This window comes from Falco naumanni, chromosome 4, assembly GCF_017639655.2.
Source record: "Falco naumanni isolate bFalNau1 chromosome 4, bFalNau1.pat, whole genome shotgun sequence".
In the NCBI taxonomy this organism is placed as follows: Eukaryota; Metazoa; Chordata; class Aves; order Falconiformes; family Falconidae; genus Falco; species Falco naumanni.
Window position 1 is genome coordinate 113,266,634 of NC_054057.1, and position 18,589 is coordinate 113,285,222.

Sequence of the window (18,589 nt, forward strand, 5' to 3'; positions counted from 1 at the left end):
CTGGGGCTGGTACATATCACTGAAGTGACATCTAAAAGTGACTTAGATGTGCTGTTTCTGCCTTCCTGGGAAAAGCCACTTGTGTTGTGAATCCATTTCAAAAGATGCAACATATGAATGATTTCTCAGTCTACAGACAGCAGCGTGCTTTGTTAGGTGGGTTAGCCTGTGCTGAAACTGCAGAGGTTTGGTTTGATCCTGCCTGTATTTTAGCTGTGTAAATAGGAAGGTTTCCTTAAGCATCAACTGGATTATATACAGTTTACCAGTGGGTAGTTTAAATCAAAGGATGCAAGGGACAAAGTATTTGTGGTGATTTATTTATAGTTAAAAACTTCCATATGACTACACCCCCCCTCCCCCTTTGACATAAATTAATCAAGGAGCACAACAAACAGGAGTTGGTTTAATGTGTCTGAAACTGTTTCTGACTGATTATAATTGCCTTAACAATATGTGGATTTAAAGCTAGCTTTTTCTTCCTTTTATGTTTTCTTTTATGATCATATATCCCTGGAAATCTAAATGATGTTGGTGGTTATTAACCAACAATACTTTGTTGTTCATGGGAACCCTATGGATATTCTTAAACGTGGAGCTCTGCAACATTTACCTTCTGCATTAGGGATGGGAAAAAATAGAAGAGCTTTGTCATTTTTCTACTAACAGTGTGAAACTGGTTTCCCCAAAACAATGGGGAGATCTCGGGTTCGTGACCTTTTTCAATTAAAAAATTTCAGATTACTTGTCAGAGAGGCAGACTGATGGGGCGAAGGAGGAGGATGGGGAAAAAAAGCAGCAAGGCAGCCCTTGCTGTGGAGGAAACAAGTGCTCCTGTTAGAGCTGAGCTTATTACTCATTTTGGGTAGGAGACTGACCTAGCTGTTTGTTTTGATTTTTTTTCTTTCTGAGACATGCTCTGTTCAGGGATTAGAATACAGGAGCTTAAAACTCAAGCAGTTCTGGAAGAGATGTCTCCTGTGGATTTATGTCTTGGGGTTGCACTTGCTTTTTCTTACCCAGGTTGGGTCAGTTCCAAGGACTTGGGCTTACCTGGTGTCCATCTTGTGTCTGATGGGACAGGTCAAAGCAGTTTGGGAGCATTGGCAGGGCAGCTTGTCTCTCTTGGTAGCCGTTTGTCACTAAAATGTAGGAGACTAGTGTTTCTGAGACCTCTATCCCATGTCAAATAAGGTTCAAATCAGTCAGTGGCTTCAGACATCATTGGTGGTGAGTGGGAGACCTGAGGAGGACACAGACCAACCCACTGTGCCGTGGCTGGAGCCAGCAAGCCTGGACAGCTGGTGTTTCACTGGAAGTGGCAACGGTGAGGGCTGGTGTGCTTATTTGCTTTTGATTCTTTTTTTTTGTTTGTTTGTTTGTTTTTGTTTTCTTTTCCATCTTTACATCCTTTAAACCCTTTATATCCTGTATATGTTTAGCTTTCAATTTATATTTAAATTTTTGTATGTGTATTTATACGTTCTGGTGCCAAAGGCTGTCACACATGCTGTATGTGACAGAGTAAGGCCTTCAGCACACCTGAATAATTTTTTAGAATTTATTTTCTTGTGCTGATTTTTTTTTTTTAATATAAAGAGAATTCAGGAGTTTTGTTTAAAAAAAGTTTTCTTTACTAATATTATGCGGGTGACTCACTTGATAAATGTTTCCTTTTGCAAGAGCTTTCATTTGTAGCATTTGTGTCATTTAATCTGTCTGCACTCCATAAATTAGATTATTTTGGTTGTCATAATTTTATTATCCTTATTAAGCTTCTTCATCTATATATTGGTCTTGTTAGTCTGAGGAAGCTGATAAGCCATCGAGCTGTACTTGCAAAATACACAGAAAATGAGAAATCTGCCCTGAGGCTTATGAAGACAGAGATTCACCAGTGATCTGGATCTCCATGTATCTGGCCTGTATCTTTTTTCCCCTTCAGCACTAGGTTTTAGACTATATGACACCATTACACTTTGCCAAATTAAGATTAATTTTGCTTTTATTATAAATTCTGTCACCAACAGCTTCTGAGAAGCTTTGTTCTAGTTTGCTTGTCTTTTTATTTGGATGAATATGCCCCTCTTTCATAAAGCTTAAAAATATTTCCAGAGGCAGCTGGCATCACATGCTGTGAGTTTTTTTCCTCCTTGTGTCAGTGTCAGTTTTCCATGCTGTCTTTCCAGAGGGATTTATTCTTTACACTCAAAAAAACTTGCTTCCTTGTCTCCGTTGCCTACAGGACGTGCATGAAACCAAGTGTAACTGTGGTGTGTGTAGAAGACTTCAGGCCCAGTTACTGCCCCATTAACTCATTTGCTTTTGCTTCCATTGCCATGGGCTTTTTCCTTAACGACTTACTTATACCATATGGTAATATATGCTGGAGAACTATACTCTGTTGGACCTTTAACTCTAGTCTCACCCCCCCACACCCCTGCTTTTTTGTTGTTTGTTCTAGCTCTGAGCCAAGTCTAGTCCCTCTTACAACGTGAGGTGGTACAACCTCTACCTTAGCCTCCCCAGAGCCCATTTTGGGTGCTTGTCTATGTACATGTTGTTACTGTCACTGAAATGTTTGAATGCCCCTGTTTTGTTGTTGTTCTCTGTGACCCCTTTGCACAGTACCTGCTCCTTCTAACAGATTGTTGTTCTTTCTTTCATGATGCTCTTCCCCCCCCATCCTGGTCCGGTGTTTCCTCCTCCTCCTCCCACAATTTGACCTTGTCTTGCTCTTGTCTCCATGCCCTATTTCAGACGTTCACATGGCTTTGACTTCTGTTATGTGCTGATGACTCACAGATGCACCCTACACCTCTGTTTGTCACCCAGTCTGGCAGCTTCCTCCTGGCCTTTTTCTCTTTGATTTCTCCATTGGTAGTCATTCAATATTTCAAGCCTCCAACCCCAGACTGTGCTTCTTAAGTTCTTTTTATCTCTTGTCTTTTAAAATGCTGATACCAGACCAGTGGCTTCTTCCCAAAGCCTTTGTGATTTTTATAATTCACTTGGCTTACTTCATGCATTTGGATCACATGCAAATTCTGTGTACTTTTTATTATCAATACATTTCCCCTTTTCCAGCTCATCAGACAACCTCCTAATGCTGTAATAAGTTTTTACAAATGGTTTTCTTTAAAGTGGCTGTCCTGAGAAATTCTACTTCTGAAGTTATTTGATAGCATTTGGTTTTAAAGATGGCGTAAAGTGTTTTAGTTCCACTCTCAGAAAGCAGCTGCCCTTGTTCTGCTGTTTTTTATATTTAGCAACCTACATGTAGCTGCTGCAAACAGGTGGGATTCATAGCGTCCTAGCTGAGTGAAAGGAGAAAGGATATGTATACATCATAAATGTTACAATATCTAATACAAAACTGGCTGTAAATGAGCATAATTCCTAAGCCTTTCAGCATGGAGAAGGCTGGTCTGTTTTGTTTAAAACTGCCAACCTTTTCCTTGTGCTTCTTTTAACTATACTCTGCTCGTAACAGCAAACCCAGAGTCAGAACTGGCAAGGTTTTTCTGGTACACTTATGTGACCAGAAAGGAATAGAGAGTTTTAAGGTGATAGAGACAATCTGGATGGCTTAGTAGGGATTGGTTTTATGCAGGTTCAAGAGGCACAAAGGCAAAATTCTAGTGGCCACAAGTATGTTTTTGCTTTTCCTTATCTTTCAGATATTACAAATTTATCAAGCCTTGGTTTTCTGGGGTTGTACCATGGATTCCAGGCAACTGATGCAGCGGTGGAGAAGCAGACTTGTTGCCGTATCACACTTCCAAGGAAGAGGAGAGCGTATCAGGGCACACCACCAGCAGTCCAGGTGTTGTGTAAGGCTGTATGTGCTGTTGCTGTAGTAACAACATCAGATGCTACCAGAACAGTGTGTAGGCACGGTTGTCCTCAGCAGAATGACCATCTTGGAAACTCAGCATTTTCAGTTAGCCTCTAGCCCTGTGAATGTAAATAGGCAATTTGTGCAAATGCCATGTATTTTAATGTCCTCTTTCTGTGCTACTTAGAAGCACGTGCCCCTCATGTAAGTAGTTTGAAGTCCCTGGTATACAGTAAGCTATAAAGGGATTTTTAACACTGGGTTGCACTCTAAAAACATGAATAATGGATGTCATCTTTCTTTTATGTTGCATCGTAACAGGAGGATTTAAAATGTTGCTTCATCCTCTGACAATGGAAAGAGTTTTAAGCCCAGTTTATAAATTTAATACCTGGAAGCACCACGTGAGGATGTGGCCTGTTTTTCAAGGAAGTAATTTCAGTGTTCTCTGAGGTAAAGGTGGGAGGTGACTGCTGGGACTGAAGCTGTAAAGAATTAGTTATTTATACTTCAGATTTAAAGAATACAGTTAGTGCAGACCAGCCTTAAATCTGTGCCTTGTGTTAGCCTTGACACAGTAAACCTCCTTGCATGAGCACAATGGCATTGCATTGATAGGGTTATCTCCAGACACTGGGTTTCTCCCGCATTTAAAATAGAGCGATTATTTCTTCTGAGATGTGATAAATGTCTAAACTAAATTTTTATGTATTTAGAAATAATAAAAATACTCTGGCCATGCTTTCATGAATGGTTCACGTAAAGATAATGAAAGAACAGAGACAATGCAGTGAGGTATATTTTTTTTAAATTTGGTAATACTGTGTGTGAATCTCAGTCTATGCTCTGGGGCTCTCGTGCAATCCATGTGTTGGTGACATTATGTTCTGCTGATAACCTGTATCTTCCCAAGCAATGTTAGATTGTCTGATAGATTTTATATGCATGTAATAGAGTGTGTGGGTTCCGTTGAAAGCTATCCAATACTTTATTGGTACAATTCTTACAATAAAAATCTTCATATAGTTAGTACTTGTTTCCTGATCGTTAGGTTGTCATGATTTTGATAACACATAACTGTGCTGGAATCAAGCCATGCCTAAACACTGCTGTAATTGATACGCCACTGTTTTGCATACATGATGAATAACTATCACAATGTTTCAGTGGACGATGAAGGAAATATAATGAATGCAAATTGGTGTGGGAATTAGCCCTCTCTCCAGCCAAAGAAGTATGATGTGAGGCTCCTGAGTGCCTGAACCCTGTCAGACCTTCCCTTGTATCAGATGTGTTGATGATTGTTAGAGTAGATGGGAACTTGTTTTCACTCTGATTTACTCTATGCCAGCATTTTCTGTTTGGATGATTTCTTTTCCTTATCTATGCTAAGGAATATTACTTTGTTTCAGCTTAAGGGATCTATCTAGTATCTGTGTTTATGTAGCTTTGTCTGTGTGGGATATTGGATGTTTAAATCTATTCCATAATTAGCACCAAAGAGATTTCTTGTTTGTAACAGTAGCTTATTCTCATATAAAGCATGATTACACACCTTTATTTTCCCCCTCAATCTCTTTAGTAGATTATCTGTAGCCAGGAAGTCTAATAGTAAAATGAACTCTTAGAAAATAACTTCTAAAGATGTGTATTGCTGAGGGCAGATTCTCTTTTAGTTCTGAATTCTTAATGGCTTTGCTTGCCTTTGATGTAGCAGTCTACTTCAAGACAACTGGAACTTTTTCCCTTTAGGCAGTGATAGGAAATAGAATATGAAGTGGGTGGTGCCAGTAATAAACTTACTTGTTGCTCAGAAGAAATGGAGTGAGTGCTAGGGCCATGTATCACAAGGCATGGTCCTTGTGGTTTCAGTTGGTTTGGAATCAAGTCCTAAATGGAAGGACCTGTGGAGATGGTATGAAGAACCTGCTGAACTTTTCATGTGGGATGCTTGAAATTTTTGGGGACTTACTGGGCTCTTCGTCACTTTTGTTGCATTGACTCCTGGGATATTCTATGGGAAAACAAAAAGGATGGTACTTTTGGTTGAGAAGAAAACCATAGGCAGTCTGGAGACAGGAAGCCTTCATTTACAAAGATGACATAATAAAAAGTCCTGAGAAACTGAACTGAGAAGGCATGAATCAGTGTTTGTAATCTTGCTCATACAGTATAACATCTCCCTTCCTTGATTGCTCATTGTGCTTGCTAAGATCTTCACGGGAATGAGCTTACTGTGTTCTCTGTGGGAAGCTGAGAATTTTTCAACTCTTGTGAGGGATCTCTGCTGCAGGATGACTGTTCCCAAGTCTTTGTCATCATCCAGGAGTTCAGAAGTAGCCCTGAAGGAAGAGAGCCACATTTTTGGTTGCTAGTGCAGCTTCCTTTCTCTCTAGCTTTCCTTGGCAGTTGAAGAGCAACGTTGAGTTAGTACTTGCCTTACAAAGGTAATAACATACCTAGCAGACTGGCATTGTGTTATAGGGCAGGTTGTTAAGAACTCCTCTTCCACGGTGAGGGAAGAACCTGCCAGGCTTGATCTGTATTTCAGGAATACAACGAGTTACCTGGGGGAGGGAGCAGTCTGTCACCTGCTGAGGTGTTAGTGTAATAAAGGATGTGATCGAACAGGCCAAGTGTCCCACCTGCTCTACAGGAATTTTGGTCATTATAGTGGGAATTTGGTGCAGCTGCGAGTTTGGGTGCTGTTGTTACCCAGAAGCTTTTTCTGGGCAATTTTCACCATGTAAGAGCATTGTAACAAATGCTTAGTCGAAACAAAACCCATCATCATTACAGCCTATAAGGTGCACGGGAAGAAATCTCTCCCATATGACCTGAAATCCAGTTTTGAAATGTTGGAATGCTGTTACTTGTGAACAAAAAGGGTGAAGCATAGTTGTGCATTTGGTCACCATCTCTTTTAATTGGCTTGCAGTGTTGTAACAGCCTTGTATATTAGATAGCTGTCGCTGGCTGTTCTGTTCTCTGGTGATGCTTCCAGCTGCATATGTTTTGGCTGATGAAGGACTGCCGTGAGCCTGCTGAAGGTATACCTGATGTCTTTTTTTTGTTGTTGTTGTTGTTCACTGAAAGAGAAAATCAATTATAAGTTCAATAGGAATTATCCTGTATGCTTTATACAAATACCATGATGCAGCATAGCAGGCTGCCAGTTAGCTGGTCAGAGCCGTCTAGTCCACGTGGAATCAGGGAGCACTGGTTGGATGTTGAAGCTGGGCATGTAAGATATGTGTGTGGCTGAAGCCTGTGCTGGTGTGTGTCTGTATTTCTTGAATAATGTGTGTATGCAAAATTCTGTTTCCTCTGTACCTCCTTAAATTGTACTGAAACAAAATGTGTATTGTGCTGTGGGGCTGAAGTCTTTCAGAGTAGCTGCCAGCTGGGGCAAGCATACAGCCCACCCTTTCTATATACCTTCTTAAAGGAGGAATAAGGCCTTTCGCCCTGATCTGCCCTCCTCTCAGCACTGCAATATGTAGAAAATGTTTTCAAGATGGAATCATTTAAACTAATTTCTGTTTGTTACTTCTAGCTAGAACAGTAACCTACCAGTTGCAGCAGAGATCGTTTGGATTTAGGTTTTTGCCAGCTGTTTACTGACAGTTGTGTGTGTACGGGTCAGACACTATTGGTTTTCTCCAAGTGGTGAGTAAGTAGCTGATAATGAAGGGATAAAAAAATTTATTCATGACCATTGTGGAAAGAGAATTTAAGTATTAGATTAATAATGAAATATGATTTGTTGTTGCTTAGTGTCTAGAAGGAAATGGGGATATTTAGTTCTGAGTGTGGACTGCCCTTCTGATATATATATTTTTTTTCCATTTGGTTGAGTAAATCACTGGGGATTAGTAGATAGACTTTTCTTCCCTGTAGCTTTCTGTAACCTCTGACTTGTAACCTTCAGCACTCTTAACTGTAACGTTAAGCACACTTAGATGCATAAAAGCCAAGAGCCGGTGTATTTTCATGCTGGCCTTCTGTAAGGCCTTGATAGCTCCTGGCACAGTGTTTACAGTGCGACTTAGCTGTATGTTCCTGAAATGTAGGAGTGAATTACTGCACGTTTCCAGGAGGATAGACTGGGTACAGGCCATCTGCTGCGCCTCGGCTGGTCTCGCAGTGCCTGAGGCATCTGCTGCCTGAGCCGGGGGCCCTGCGGGCGCACGCCCTCGCCCCCTGCCCCCCCGCCCCAGCAATGCTGCTGGCCCTGCCGCCGCCGGGGGGTGCCCGCCGCCCGAGGGGCTCCGGGCGGTGCCAGGGCGCCGCCTGGCGGGCGCGGGCGGGACCCGTCGCGGAGCCGGTCGCCCCGACGCTGCGGGCGGGAGCCGGGAGCTGAGGGTAACCGCAGGGTTTCCGCAAGCCGAGGGCGGCTCACCGCGGTCCCCGCTGGCGTGCACGGCGGAGGAGAACTGCTGTAGCGCTCGGTTTCTGTAGACATCTCCAGTTTGTGTTGCATTGTGTACAGGCGCGAGGTGAGTTCTTCCAAGTTTGACTGTTTGTGCTGCTCCATTTCTTGGAAAGCACAGCTAATGGCACCGCTTTGTTGTAAACTCTGGCAGTAGAACAGGGGAATTGGGAAGCTTCTGCTTTAGCAGCTTTTTATCTTGAAAGTTGTACTCTGTGTTCCAGGAACTTCCCCCCAAAGCTGCTTGATGCTTTGCTAGGAGAGCAGGGACAGGATATTGCCGTGGTCTGGTGAGCACTGTAAGTGTGGCACCAAAACATCTCATGTGCTCAACTTCAGGGCCTGGCACAGTGTGGGAACTCCTTTGCGGTCGTCCTGAGCATATAAACCACATGCTGTGACCTCTGGCTGTGTCTGTGTATCCTTTCGTCATTTTACAGATCTCTTTTGAATCTCCTGTGCAGCAGAAGGGTTTGTGAACTGTTTTCTTGTGACCTGTATCTGCTGTGCTTGGTGTGGCGAGAGTGTGGGCACCTGGAGGACCGAACATCATCTTTTCTTATTCCAAGTAGTGAGCTGGTGCTACTATAGTGATGGTGGAAAGCCAGGAGGCAGATGTGTTGGGTGGTTTATGGATGTTTTATAGGCTGTCAGGCTATAAAATGAAAGCTTTATTTTCATTAGGGAAATGAGATGGGCAAAAGTGACTAGCAGATATTGTGGAACTTGTATTATATGGTTACCATATGATACAGCTTATTTACAGATACAAAGTATAGTTTCAGTATGATCAAACAAAAGCCTTCGTTCAGTCTCTTTTCTTTTGGTCTCAGACATAATTATATCACTTGCTGTATGCGTTAAACCCTAAGAGTTTCCAGTCTTGTCAGTCACTCGTTTGAAAAGAGTAAGCATAACACTGTTACTTGGGTCGTAACTCTGTTACTTGGCTCAAACACCTTCTGTTCTGTGCAGCAGTTCATTTTTCAAGACTGCCTTTCCCCTCGATGGTGTGCCTCTGCAGAGAGGTGTTTTTTCAGGTGAGCTTTCAGCTCAGCATGGCCCTGAGAGCAGAAGCTTTGGGTAAAAGCCTTCCAAGGAGTAAAGGCTTATTCGTGGTTTCCCTGCAGGAATCAGCCCTGCTTCTCAAGCCTTTATGTTAGGACAGCGGTTGATGATAATGTGATTGTGCAGAAGGTGATCTTTGTCATTTATAGGGAATCTAATGAGCAATTTTTTATTTGTTCTTTTTCTAGGAATTGAATGTAGCATCCTTGAAAAGCGTGTTTTGAAATTAAACCTCAGGAGTGATATAAGATTTCTGTATTCACTTTCTCTGTGTCCTCAGTCAAATAGCTCACTACTGCACTGAGGTTACTGAAACAACAAAAAAACACCCCTAGCCCTTCAATAAGTTTGATCAACAAGATCAGCTTGATTGTTGACAAACATGTTAAGTCTTTACCTTACAAAAATAAAGGCTAGCAGGTGTCCATGCACACCTCTGTCATTGCAAACACTGGGATAAACCCTTACTTAAGTTTTGCGCGGGTGCCACTGATTTAAATCTGCCTGAGAAAGAAGGGAGTTTGCTGGTGGAGTGCCTCATGCTTGGGGGACAAGACTTAGAAATGTGGTAAGTCACCCTGCAGACCTCTGAAAAATTCTGTTCTTGTGTGAACAACATGAGGTCAGTGTTTTCAGCTGCGAGGCAGGTGTTTGAGTGGAGTTTCAGTTCTTGTGCATGGATTTGCAGAAAGGAGATACAAACTTTGTTTCTGGAGACTGGAAGGATTTAATACATTTTTCTACTTAAAGTATGTAAAAGAAGCCTGGGAAGTGTATTTTGTTAGTCAGCACTCCTGTTAATCTCTTATTTCTGTCAATATTACATCTGTTATGGACTTGCCTGGCTTTACTGGAGGCACTGTTGGGAAAGCTGGAGGATCTTGGTGGCAGCACGCTTTGCTGTGATCAGGGGAGCAAGGTGGGTACGTCCTTTACCCTGCAGTCAGCCATCAGTTTGTCTTAATGTTCTGTGTGTCCACCGGAGACAGGCTTCTGGGATTAACCTGGAACACAGATTAAACTGTTCCTGCTCCCAACTCTTTTGGCAACTGTTGGAAGTAAATACATAGAAGAAACGAAGAAGCTTTTAAGTGTTCAAAACCTTCCACTCTCTGCTCCTGGTTTTCTGACTGTTGTAATGTAACCCCTGTAACTCTGCCCCTCCCTGGTTTGGCTGTCTAAACAAAATCAGGAAGAAAATGCTAGGGTAAAAAATATAGTGCAGCCACCTACAGTTGAAAACTGTAATCAGACTTGAAGAGAGGGAAGGAGAGGTCAGGCAAACATGGTTTTGGAAAAACAGTGCTAACTTTCCCAGGGCATCTCAATGAATGTCTGATAACTGATTTTTCTGTTGCTCGGAAAGCTGTTTTAGCTTGTAGTAGAATAGAAAAACTAAAAGTGGTCCCCAGGTGCTCAGTCTGACTAGCATAAAAAAATAAATGTACTGATCTTCACTTCTGTTTAGGCCAGTGTCATAATAACAGAGTGAATAATGATGAAAGGGCATATTGCACTTCACTAATGTGTTTTCAGTGTATTGCATTTATCTCCTGTGAAATGTAGGGACTTATGTAATGGGGATGTACTTGCTTTCTTAGGACTCTGCCCAGCCCTGTTTGTTAGCTGGGCTTCTCTCACTTGCAAAGCTGATGTGGAATTTCAACAGCTGGATGTTTTATTTCGCCACACCACTGCTCTTGCTGTAGCACAGGAGGTTTCCAATGTAACTTGTGAATAGAAAGGTGGCTTGGGGGTTTTTTTTGGGTAGCTAAACAAGGTGTGGGAAAGCTGTTGTTGGCTTTCTGCATTGATACTAATGTAGCCTCCAGGCCAAGATAGAGTTTAATGGGGAGCATCTACCCTTCGGTGCATGGCTTCTTAAAGCATGCTGCGCACTCCCTGACCGTGCTGGTTTTAGGGTTTAGGGAAGGGCCATTCGGAGGCAGCGCACCGGCGCCCGCAGCTGCCCCCGCGAGCGGCCGGCGGCCCTGCCCGACCCTCCTCCCGCAGCCCGCCGCCGGCCCCGCTCGGGCGGGCGTGGAGCCCCGATGTGGGGGAAAGAAACTGCGCGGCGTCGGCCTGCCAGACTGCTGCCCGCTCGGGCCTGGGGGCGAGGCGGGCCGCGAAGCCCCCGCCGCATCAGGGGCCTCGCGCTGCCCTGGGCCCCGGCCCCCGGCCCGCCCGCCGCGGGACAGAGCCCGCCGCCCCCCGAGGGCCTCGCTTGGGCCGGGGCAGCCGCGGCAGCCGCGGCGGGCGGGGCGGGGGTAGCCGCGGGGCTGCAGCTTCCCGCGCCCGGCCTCGCCTCAGGGGGCGGTGCCGCCCCGCCCGCCGCCACTGCAGTGGGAGCGGGGAGGCGGGCGAGGATGGCGGCGGCGTCGCGGGCGCGGGAGCTCACGCAGAACCCGCTGCAGAAGACGTGGGAGCCCTACGACAACGGGCTGCCGGCGGGGCACAGCGCACAGCGCGGTGGTGAGCGGGCCGGGGGTCTGCTGGGGCCGCGCTGGCCGAGCCCCGGCGGGCGGTATCTGTCAGCGGGAGCCCCGGGCGGCCGCTGCTCCTCCGCGGTTGGGCCGCAGTGGGTGATCTGGGCCCTGGGGAGACCCTCCCGGGGGCGATCCGGTCTCGACGGGGTCGGGGTGCGAGGGGAGCGGCGTGAGGGGCCGGAGCCAGGCGGGCCACGCCGCCGTTAGCGGCCCCCCCGAGGGCCGAGCCCCTCGCCCGGGCTCTCAGGCGCCTGTGGAGCGGGAGCGCGTGCAGCGGTGCCCCTGGCCGGGCCGGTGCTCGGGGCCGCGGAGCCGGGCGGTCGCGGCGCCCCGTGGCGGTTGGTCTGAGCCCCCGGGGGAGGCAGAAGCCCCCGGAGCCGCTGGAGCAGTGCCCAGCGCCGGGCGGCAAAGCCTGGCTGGCCAGAGTGTCTTTTCTAGTTACTTTTGTTGGTGTTTGGCGTTTTGTGTTTTTAAAACGCTCTGGTTCCAAGGAGCATTTGTGTTCAGTGTGTGCGTCTTGAAGGGAGACCTAAAAATGTCACTGGTTTTGTATTTTTTTTTTCTTTTTAAGGCCAATGCTGTATCAGGCCATCTGTTGTATGAGTTAATGGCTTTCCTTATTTTGAGGTGCAGCAAACCAAGTCATCAGCTTCTAAAGACTTTCGCAGTGGCGTTTGTAAACCATAGTTTGTGAACAAACTTTGCCTCTCTCTTTTTTTTTTTTTTTTTTTTTTTTCTTTCCCCCCCTCCCTTTACGTAAATAACTGAGGTCTAGTACAAGGCAGTTTTTGCAGACAAAAGGGGCTTTGTCCTGCGGAATTGTTTTTATTTGTCATGCAAAAAGGCTGCGCTGACAGAAAGAGCTGAGGGCTCTGCTGGCATGGCTGGCGTCTTTGGGCTGCTTCCCCTCACCTCTGCTCTTGCTTGAGTCCAGCCCTTGCTAAAAAAAAGCCCAAACTTTCTTGGTTTCTGCTAGGGAAGCAGGCATGTGTTTCTGTGTGAATTATTTCAGCGTCTGGAGGATAGTATGTGTCGAGAGGAGATGAATGCTGCACTAGGAAAAGGGTCAGAAAGTGTATATAATTGCTTTTGTAAACATGCTAAGAAGAATGCTTTATTTTAGCCTTAACTCTTTTCCAAATAAAATAACACTTGTTACAGCTTCCACATAGATATTGTTTTACAAAGAAAAAAAAAACCAGCCCACAAGAACAAAATTGCATGTTGGTCAAATATAATCTGGTGGTGTACAGAGTCTTCTTGGTGGAATTATTTAGTGTAACTTGACTATAACGTAAAAATTATTAAACATACCTGTGTTTTTTTTGGTAGGATTCTATAATTTATGATACCCGAGATGTAAATAAAAAAACCTTTTTGCTAGAAAAATGGATTTGGAAACATTTGCTCTTGCAGCTCTACCCATAACATGTCTACAGTCCTTTGTGATACGTAAGAATTACAAACAGCCTAGAGAGGAGCAGAACTTCCTCTTCCTTGTTAAAGCCATCTATCTTGTTTCACCAAACTGAGAATGCTTTTCATTGTTTTCTGTGCAAAGGTGCCTTGGAGCCCTTTTCCCTCAGGTTTCCATGTATCATGCATCGCCCGGTGTTCTGATGAGGCAGTGTGACCTGCAGACCCTGTAGCCATGCTGTGACAGCTCAGGATAGACTGCCCAGACTGGGTGATGTGGGGCTATGTTGGATTGAAGAGTTCCAGTTCTCTGCTGCTACAAGTAACTGTGGTAACTGTTACTGTGTTAAAAAATACAAGCTCAGGTAGAAAGTGGGTTTCTTGTCTTCCAGTAGCTTTCCGGTGGAAGCAGTGAAGCTAGTCGCTCTGATGTCTTCTGAATTTCTAGGCTAAGCAAGATGAACTCTTTCAGTCTCCTTTGGTTGAGTTTTTTATTTCCTCATTCATGCTGATAACCTTTATCTGCACTACTTCTAATTTATCTTTCTAGAAGATGGGCGAGCAGAATTGTGCACACTTTCAGTGGAGGACTTGGCAGATCCATCTTCAGAGGAACTTATCTGGGTTAGCTGGTTTTAGTGTGGTTTTCTAGAAGTGGTAGCAACTGTAAGTATCTGGGGAAGAAGAAATCTGGCTAGCTGTGCCAGGGTTTAGCTGTCACAGGGCTTTGAAGAGCTAGTTCTTTTAGTCTGTTCATTATGAGGTCTTCAAAGAGGAGTTCTGGCCATGTGCAGCCAACTGAGCAGACTGAGCTTTTACAGCTAGTGAGACCAGTAAAACAAAGGTAACTGTTCTAAATGACCTTCCAAAGTAAGACTGGTGACAGCAGAAGTGCACATTTTTATTAATAACTGCCACTTACCTTTTGTGGTCTTTTGTGAAAGGTTTTGTCTGTAAATAGGTTGCACTAAAGCTACTTTTGGCATTGGTTGTCAAGTTTGCTTCAAGCTCTGTGAATCAAGCAGTGGGCTACAAACATGGACATAAAAAAATTAATAGCAAAGTATGCTATAGTGAAAGTTGTTTTGAGAGCCTAGCAGAGGATGTTAGTAGCATGACAGATAGATAGTGAACTTCCTGTGGTTAAACATTAACCTGCCCCCCCCCCCCCCCCCCCCCCCAAGTTAACAGCTTTAGTTCCCTAAAGCTCCTGGAATTTGGTCATTCTAATAATTCTTATTTGCTGTTTGTACAGCAGTATGAATGTACATCAAGTCCAAACCCTAAAAGTATCAAATGAAGATTATCTTTGCTCTAGAGGACTCTACCCTTTGAGCTCACCCTGCTTATATGTATTTGTACCCCCAACCCTAGGAACTAAAGAAGGAGAAATGAGGTAAGGACAACAGCCAGCTGTAGCCTGAGGATCAGGATGTATGATGGGGCCATCGCTGTTGGCATCAAAGCTGTAGGAAGCAAATGGTAAACCTGAGCAAGTGGATGGCAGAGCTGCTAGGAGCAGCTGGTGGCATGAGGCTGGCTAGAAGACAATATGAATTCTGAATCTCTTGTACCAAGGAGATGTTGGAAACCGGTAATTTGGACAAAAGGAGGAGAGCTAAATTAGAAGATCATGGACTTCATCAGTATAGAAGCAGGATGCTCTTCAGGAAGAGTGGCAGGATGAGGAACTCATCACTGTGGGATGTGATGAAAGGTGACTGATCATCATTGATGAGCAGGAAAAAATGGATTAGCAATAGTTAAGTTGGATAAGTGATAAGAGAAAACATGTAGCCTTATTTGGAAGGGTGGTTTTGTTGGTTTATAAAGATATTTTTGTATGAGCCTCTAAATAGTACAGTGATTTCAGAGAGCAGGCCTTGAGTCGAAGCCCACAGAAACAGCAAGAATCCTTCATAAACTTCAGATGGCTTACTGTAGCAGCTTGATACAAAAAGCATCTGACCTTAAAAGTTGAATTAAAAAATTTGACAGAGAGAAAGAAAAACCAAAATGTCATTTTGGGTGAAAAAAAGGGGCAGCTGATAATATGTTAGGTAGTAGGTGAGCTTGAAAAGTACAGACACTTGTCTCTGGTTTCACAAGACTCTGAGTTTTGAGTGTTGATGAAATGCAGCACAGCTGATCTAGGTTGTTCAGTGTCCCAGTTTGATTTCACAACCTCCTTAAATTGCAGTACTGAATTTTAATGCACTTCATCACTTGGCAATTTTCCTTCACTGGTATTTTGGGTATGTTTTTAATGTGTTCCCTCTAAGCAAGGGGATGCAACATATTTCTTTTTGATGCTGCCCTTTATAAATGTGCGATCTTATATACATATATTACAAACATCTACTGTAAAGAAAAAAACTGAGTAAAGTCTCATAGAGCATCTTTAGAAAATGATGGCATACAACCCTGTAAGTTTTGTTTTGCTGTTCTCAAGACGTATGTTCCTCTAGCAAAATTAACAAAACGTTGATAGCACATTTACACAATGGTGCTGTTGGAAACCCATAGGAGTTACATACATGAAGCAGTTTAAAAAAATGAGTTTGTTTTCTCGAGACTAGATTGTGTAGAGAGAATTTGAGAGGTAAACCAGACAATCCAGTGATGAGGAATTGAGAGGATGCTGTGCTTATGAGTCTGCCTTGGCTCTGCAACTTGCACCAATGTAACTGTAACTACTTCTGTACTGCAAATTGTTCTTTGCATAAAGTGAAGGATGGTGAAGTGCTGTGAAAAGGGGAATTGAGCATTGTGCCATTGGGAAAATATTAACTTAAAGAGGCTTTTTTATTCTGAGAGTTAGATATGTGTCACTTGTGGTTTGTTTAGTTTTTTAAGCAGTCTATTTCCTCATGTCAAAATTGCTTACATTTCTTCAAAGGAAGGTGTAAGTCTTGAGATGCTGACATTTTAAATACTGTCATTGAAATTAACATTTCTCACCGCTTCCAGTGAGTGTTGGCAACATTTTGTTGAGAGAAAGGTTTGTTTTGAGTGTTTAATACATGCTCAGAACTTTGTGTTTTGTTTTGATCTTGACTTTTTTTACTGAGCTAATGAGCAAAATTAAGCTTTGTTAATTACTCAAGATCATAAGGAAGAAAACAAAAACCTGTGTCTGCTGTGATGAGTCTTATGCCTATTGTTGAGGGTGCTATGCTGAGGTACAGAATAAATAAAATAGTTGCTTTGTGTGCTTTTATGTAGCTGTTAACCTCTGCTGTTTTGGCCAGCAAACGTGCCTTTGACTTCTAGTTCGAAATGCGTAGCTGCACTTGTCGCTAAGTGCTGCTTGTGTAAGCAGTATTAGACTGCAGCCACTGTTGGCCATATAAACCAGAACACCAAACATTTTTTAGTGCCCCAAATTTTGGATTGTAAACTAATGTCCTCTTGTCAAAAACAAGCATTAATGGATGGTATATGCTGTAGCACCATGTATTGTGTAGTGGTGTTTACAGGGCTATGGCATTGTGTAAGAGCAGAATATTTAAGGTTGTTGGAATCAGTGGTGTGCCTCCTCCTGGTATGCAGGGCATCTGTCTGACTGGTGTCTTCCTTTAAAGAGGAAGAGTGCTCTCAGTCAGCCTGGCACCTAATTAGAATGGGATTGCAACTTGTTTGATTGGGATCAGCAGATAATTCCCTTGGTTTCTGCTATATCAGTGATCAGAACACCAGAATAGGTGTGCATGTTAAACTGTATGCATAGGGCTCTAATGAAGGCAATTTTAATTTTTGTACTTTCTTTGAGGAAATTTGCGTAAAAGTGCAAGTGATGCCAGACTTGCATGTTGACTGTGACAATGGAAGGAAATATCCACCTTCCATGTTGTTGTAGTTGTGTTGGTCTGGTTTGCTGCTCAGTGAGAAGGATCTATTATAAGCTGATGCAAGCAGTAGAACTTAGCTTAGGGAGCTGTTGTTGGTGTAACCTGTGAAGCAACCATTTAAGGGGGCTGCAGCTTTCCTCACTGTAGCTTCCTAGCCCTTAGTTTTGCAAAATGAAATTTTGTTCCAGTACAGGTTTATCATTACATTCCCAAAAGACAAATTTTCTGTGTGAAGGTGAAATTTGTATTGCTTATCCCAGGAGGGGAAGTGGGGGAAAATACCGAAGGGAGGTCTGGTTATAATGTTAGTTATTAAATTCTGTCCATGATGTGTAGAAAAGCCTGTTCCAATTAGCACAGCTCCTTGCAGAGCAGGTGGACCTGAGGTACAGAGCCTTTCCTTACACATCCTGATTTTTTACAGCTCTTATTTCACTGTTTATACTTGAAGATTGTTTAAAACTTGAGCTAGATATTTCAGGTTAAGAACCTTTCAAACTGGCTTTGAAGAACTGTGTCTTCCCTTAATGTTTCGAGGGACTCAGGGATTTTTCTCATCTCAGTATTCTATTTTATTGTCCTTAAAACTAGAAGCAAAGCTGTTAAGCTTAGGAAGCGCTGTACTCTGCACTTCATAGACTTTGTTTCTCCAGAGACCTCCTTCTCCCTCTTGGAGAAGGGGGTTCACAGGCTTGAACTTAGGACAAAAAGAGGAAGAGGGACAAGAAAACATTATCCTTTGTGTCCATAGGCTTCTCCACAGAGGAGCTTACTCAGAGGGCTTTTTTCAGTGTCCTTCCAGAGACATGGACATGTTTGGGTGGATTTGTTTTGGTTTGCATTCAGCTCCCTGTAACTCTCATTGCACATTAGTAGCAGACCCTTTCATGGGTTTGAAGTTAGGTACTCTCTCTCGTGACAAGTGGTGCATTTTTAATGGGTTTGGTTGGTTTTTTTTTTTCTTTTAAATGTGTGCTTTAAGAAAGTGCATCTGTCTCTGCTAGTTAGCTTGTTCTTTTTTGATGAGTGTACTCTGTGGAGTGGCTGTGCCAGATAGGTGCAAGTGACTTTGTGGGATGGGACTTGTTCAACGCTGAAATGTAATCTTTTGGGGCAAATTGACAACTCCTCTATCAAGACACTGGGGAAATTGATGCACCTGTGGATTGTATAGAAGTGAATTTCCATTGAAATAGGGGATGGAGGGACCTGGTGGTATCTTTGCACTACTTTAATATCTTCTTTCTTTTTAGGCAGTCCCCTGTAGCTGTGGTAGATTCATGCAAGGTATCCATAGTTTTGTGCCATTAAAATGTTCAAAAACTTGTCATTTGAAAGGAAATGCCTCAAAAGTTTTCAGTTTATACATACAACCCCTTTAACTTGCTGCAGTGTTTATTTTTAAAAACTTAAACACTCTGCCTTTGTATGTGTATCTGTTTATCAGGTTATTATACTTGATTGTGTAGAATACTTGTGCTTTATTCCGAGTAACCAT

At 43.5% G+C, this 18,589-nt stretch overlaps 1 protein-coding gene across 13 annotated transcripts in view; it reads left to right on the plus strand.

Annotated features, from left to right (window-relative positions):
* PFKFB4 (6-phosphofructo-2-kinase/fructose-2,6-biphosphatase 4) overlaps positions 1–18,589 on the plus strand; it is a 53,231-nt gene that overhangs the window by 4,709 nt on the left and 29,933 nt on the right. For 2 of the 13 annotated variants that reach the window (XR_005827258.1, XM_040589080.1), the window contains exons 1-2: positions 2,260–2,376; positions 3,681–3,833. The exons of 1 other annotated variant lie outside the window; for it this stretch is intronic. Coding sequence is in view for 6 of the 12 variants with exons in the window: in XM_040589080.1 (XP_040445014.1) it covers positions 2,340–2,376; positions 3,681–3,833 (190 nt within the window). In the remaining 6 variants the exon portion in view is untranslated. Of the gene's footprint in view, positions 1–1,194; positions 1,328–2,259; positions 2,377–3,680; positions 3,842–8,209; positions 8,338–11,669; positions 11,811–18,356; positions 18,379–18,589 lie in introns of those variants that run through there. 10 more of the 13 variants (XM_040589082.1, XM_040589081.1, XM_040589086.1 and 7 more) reach the window with 9 other exon arrangements.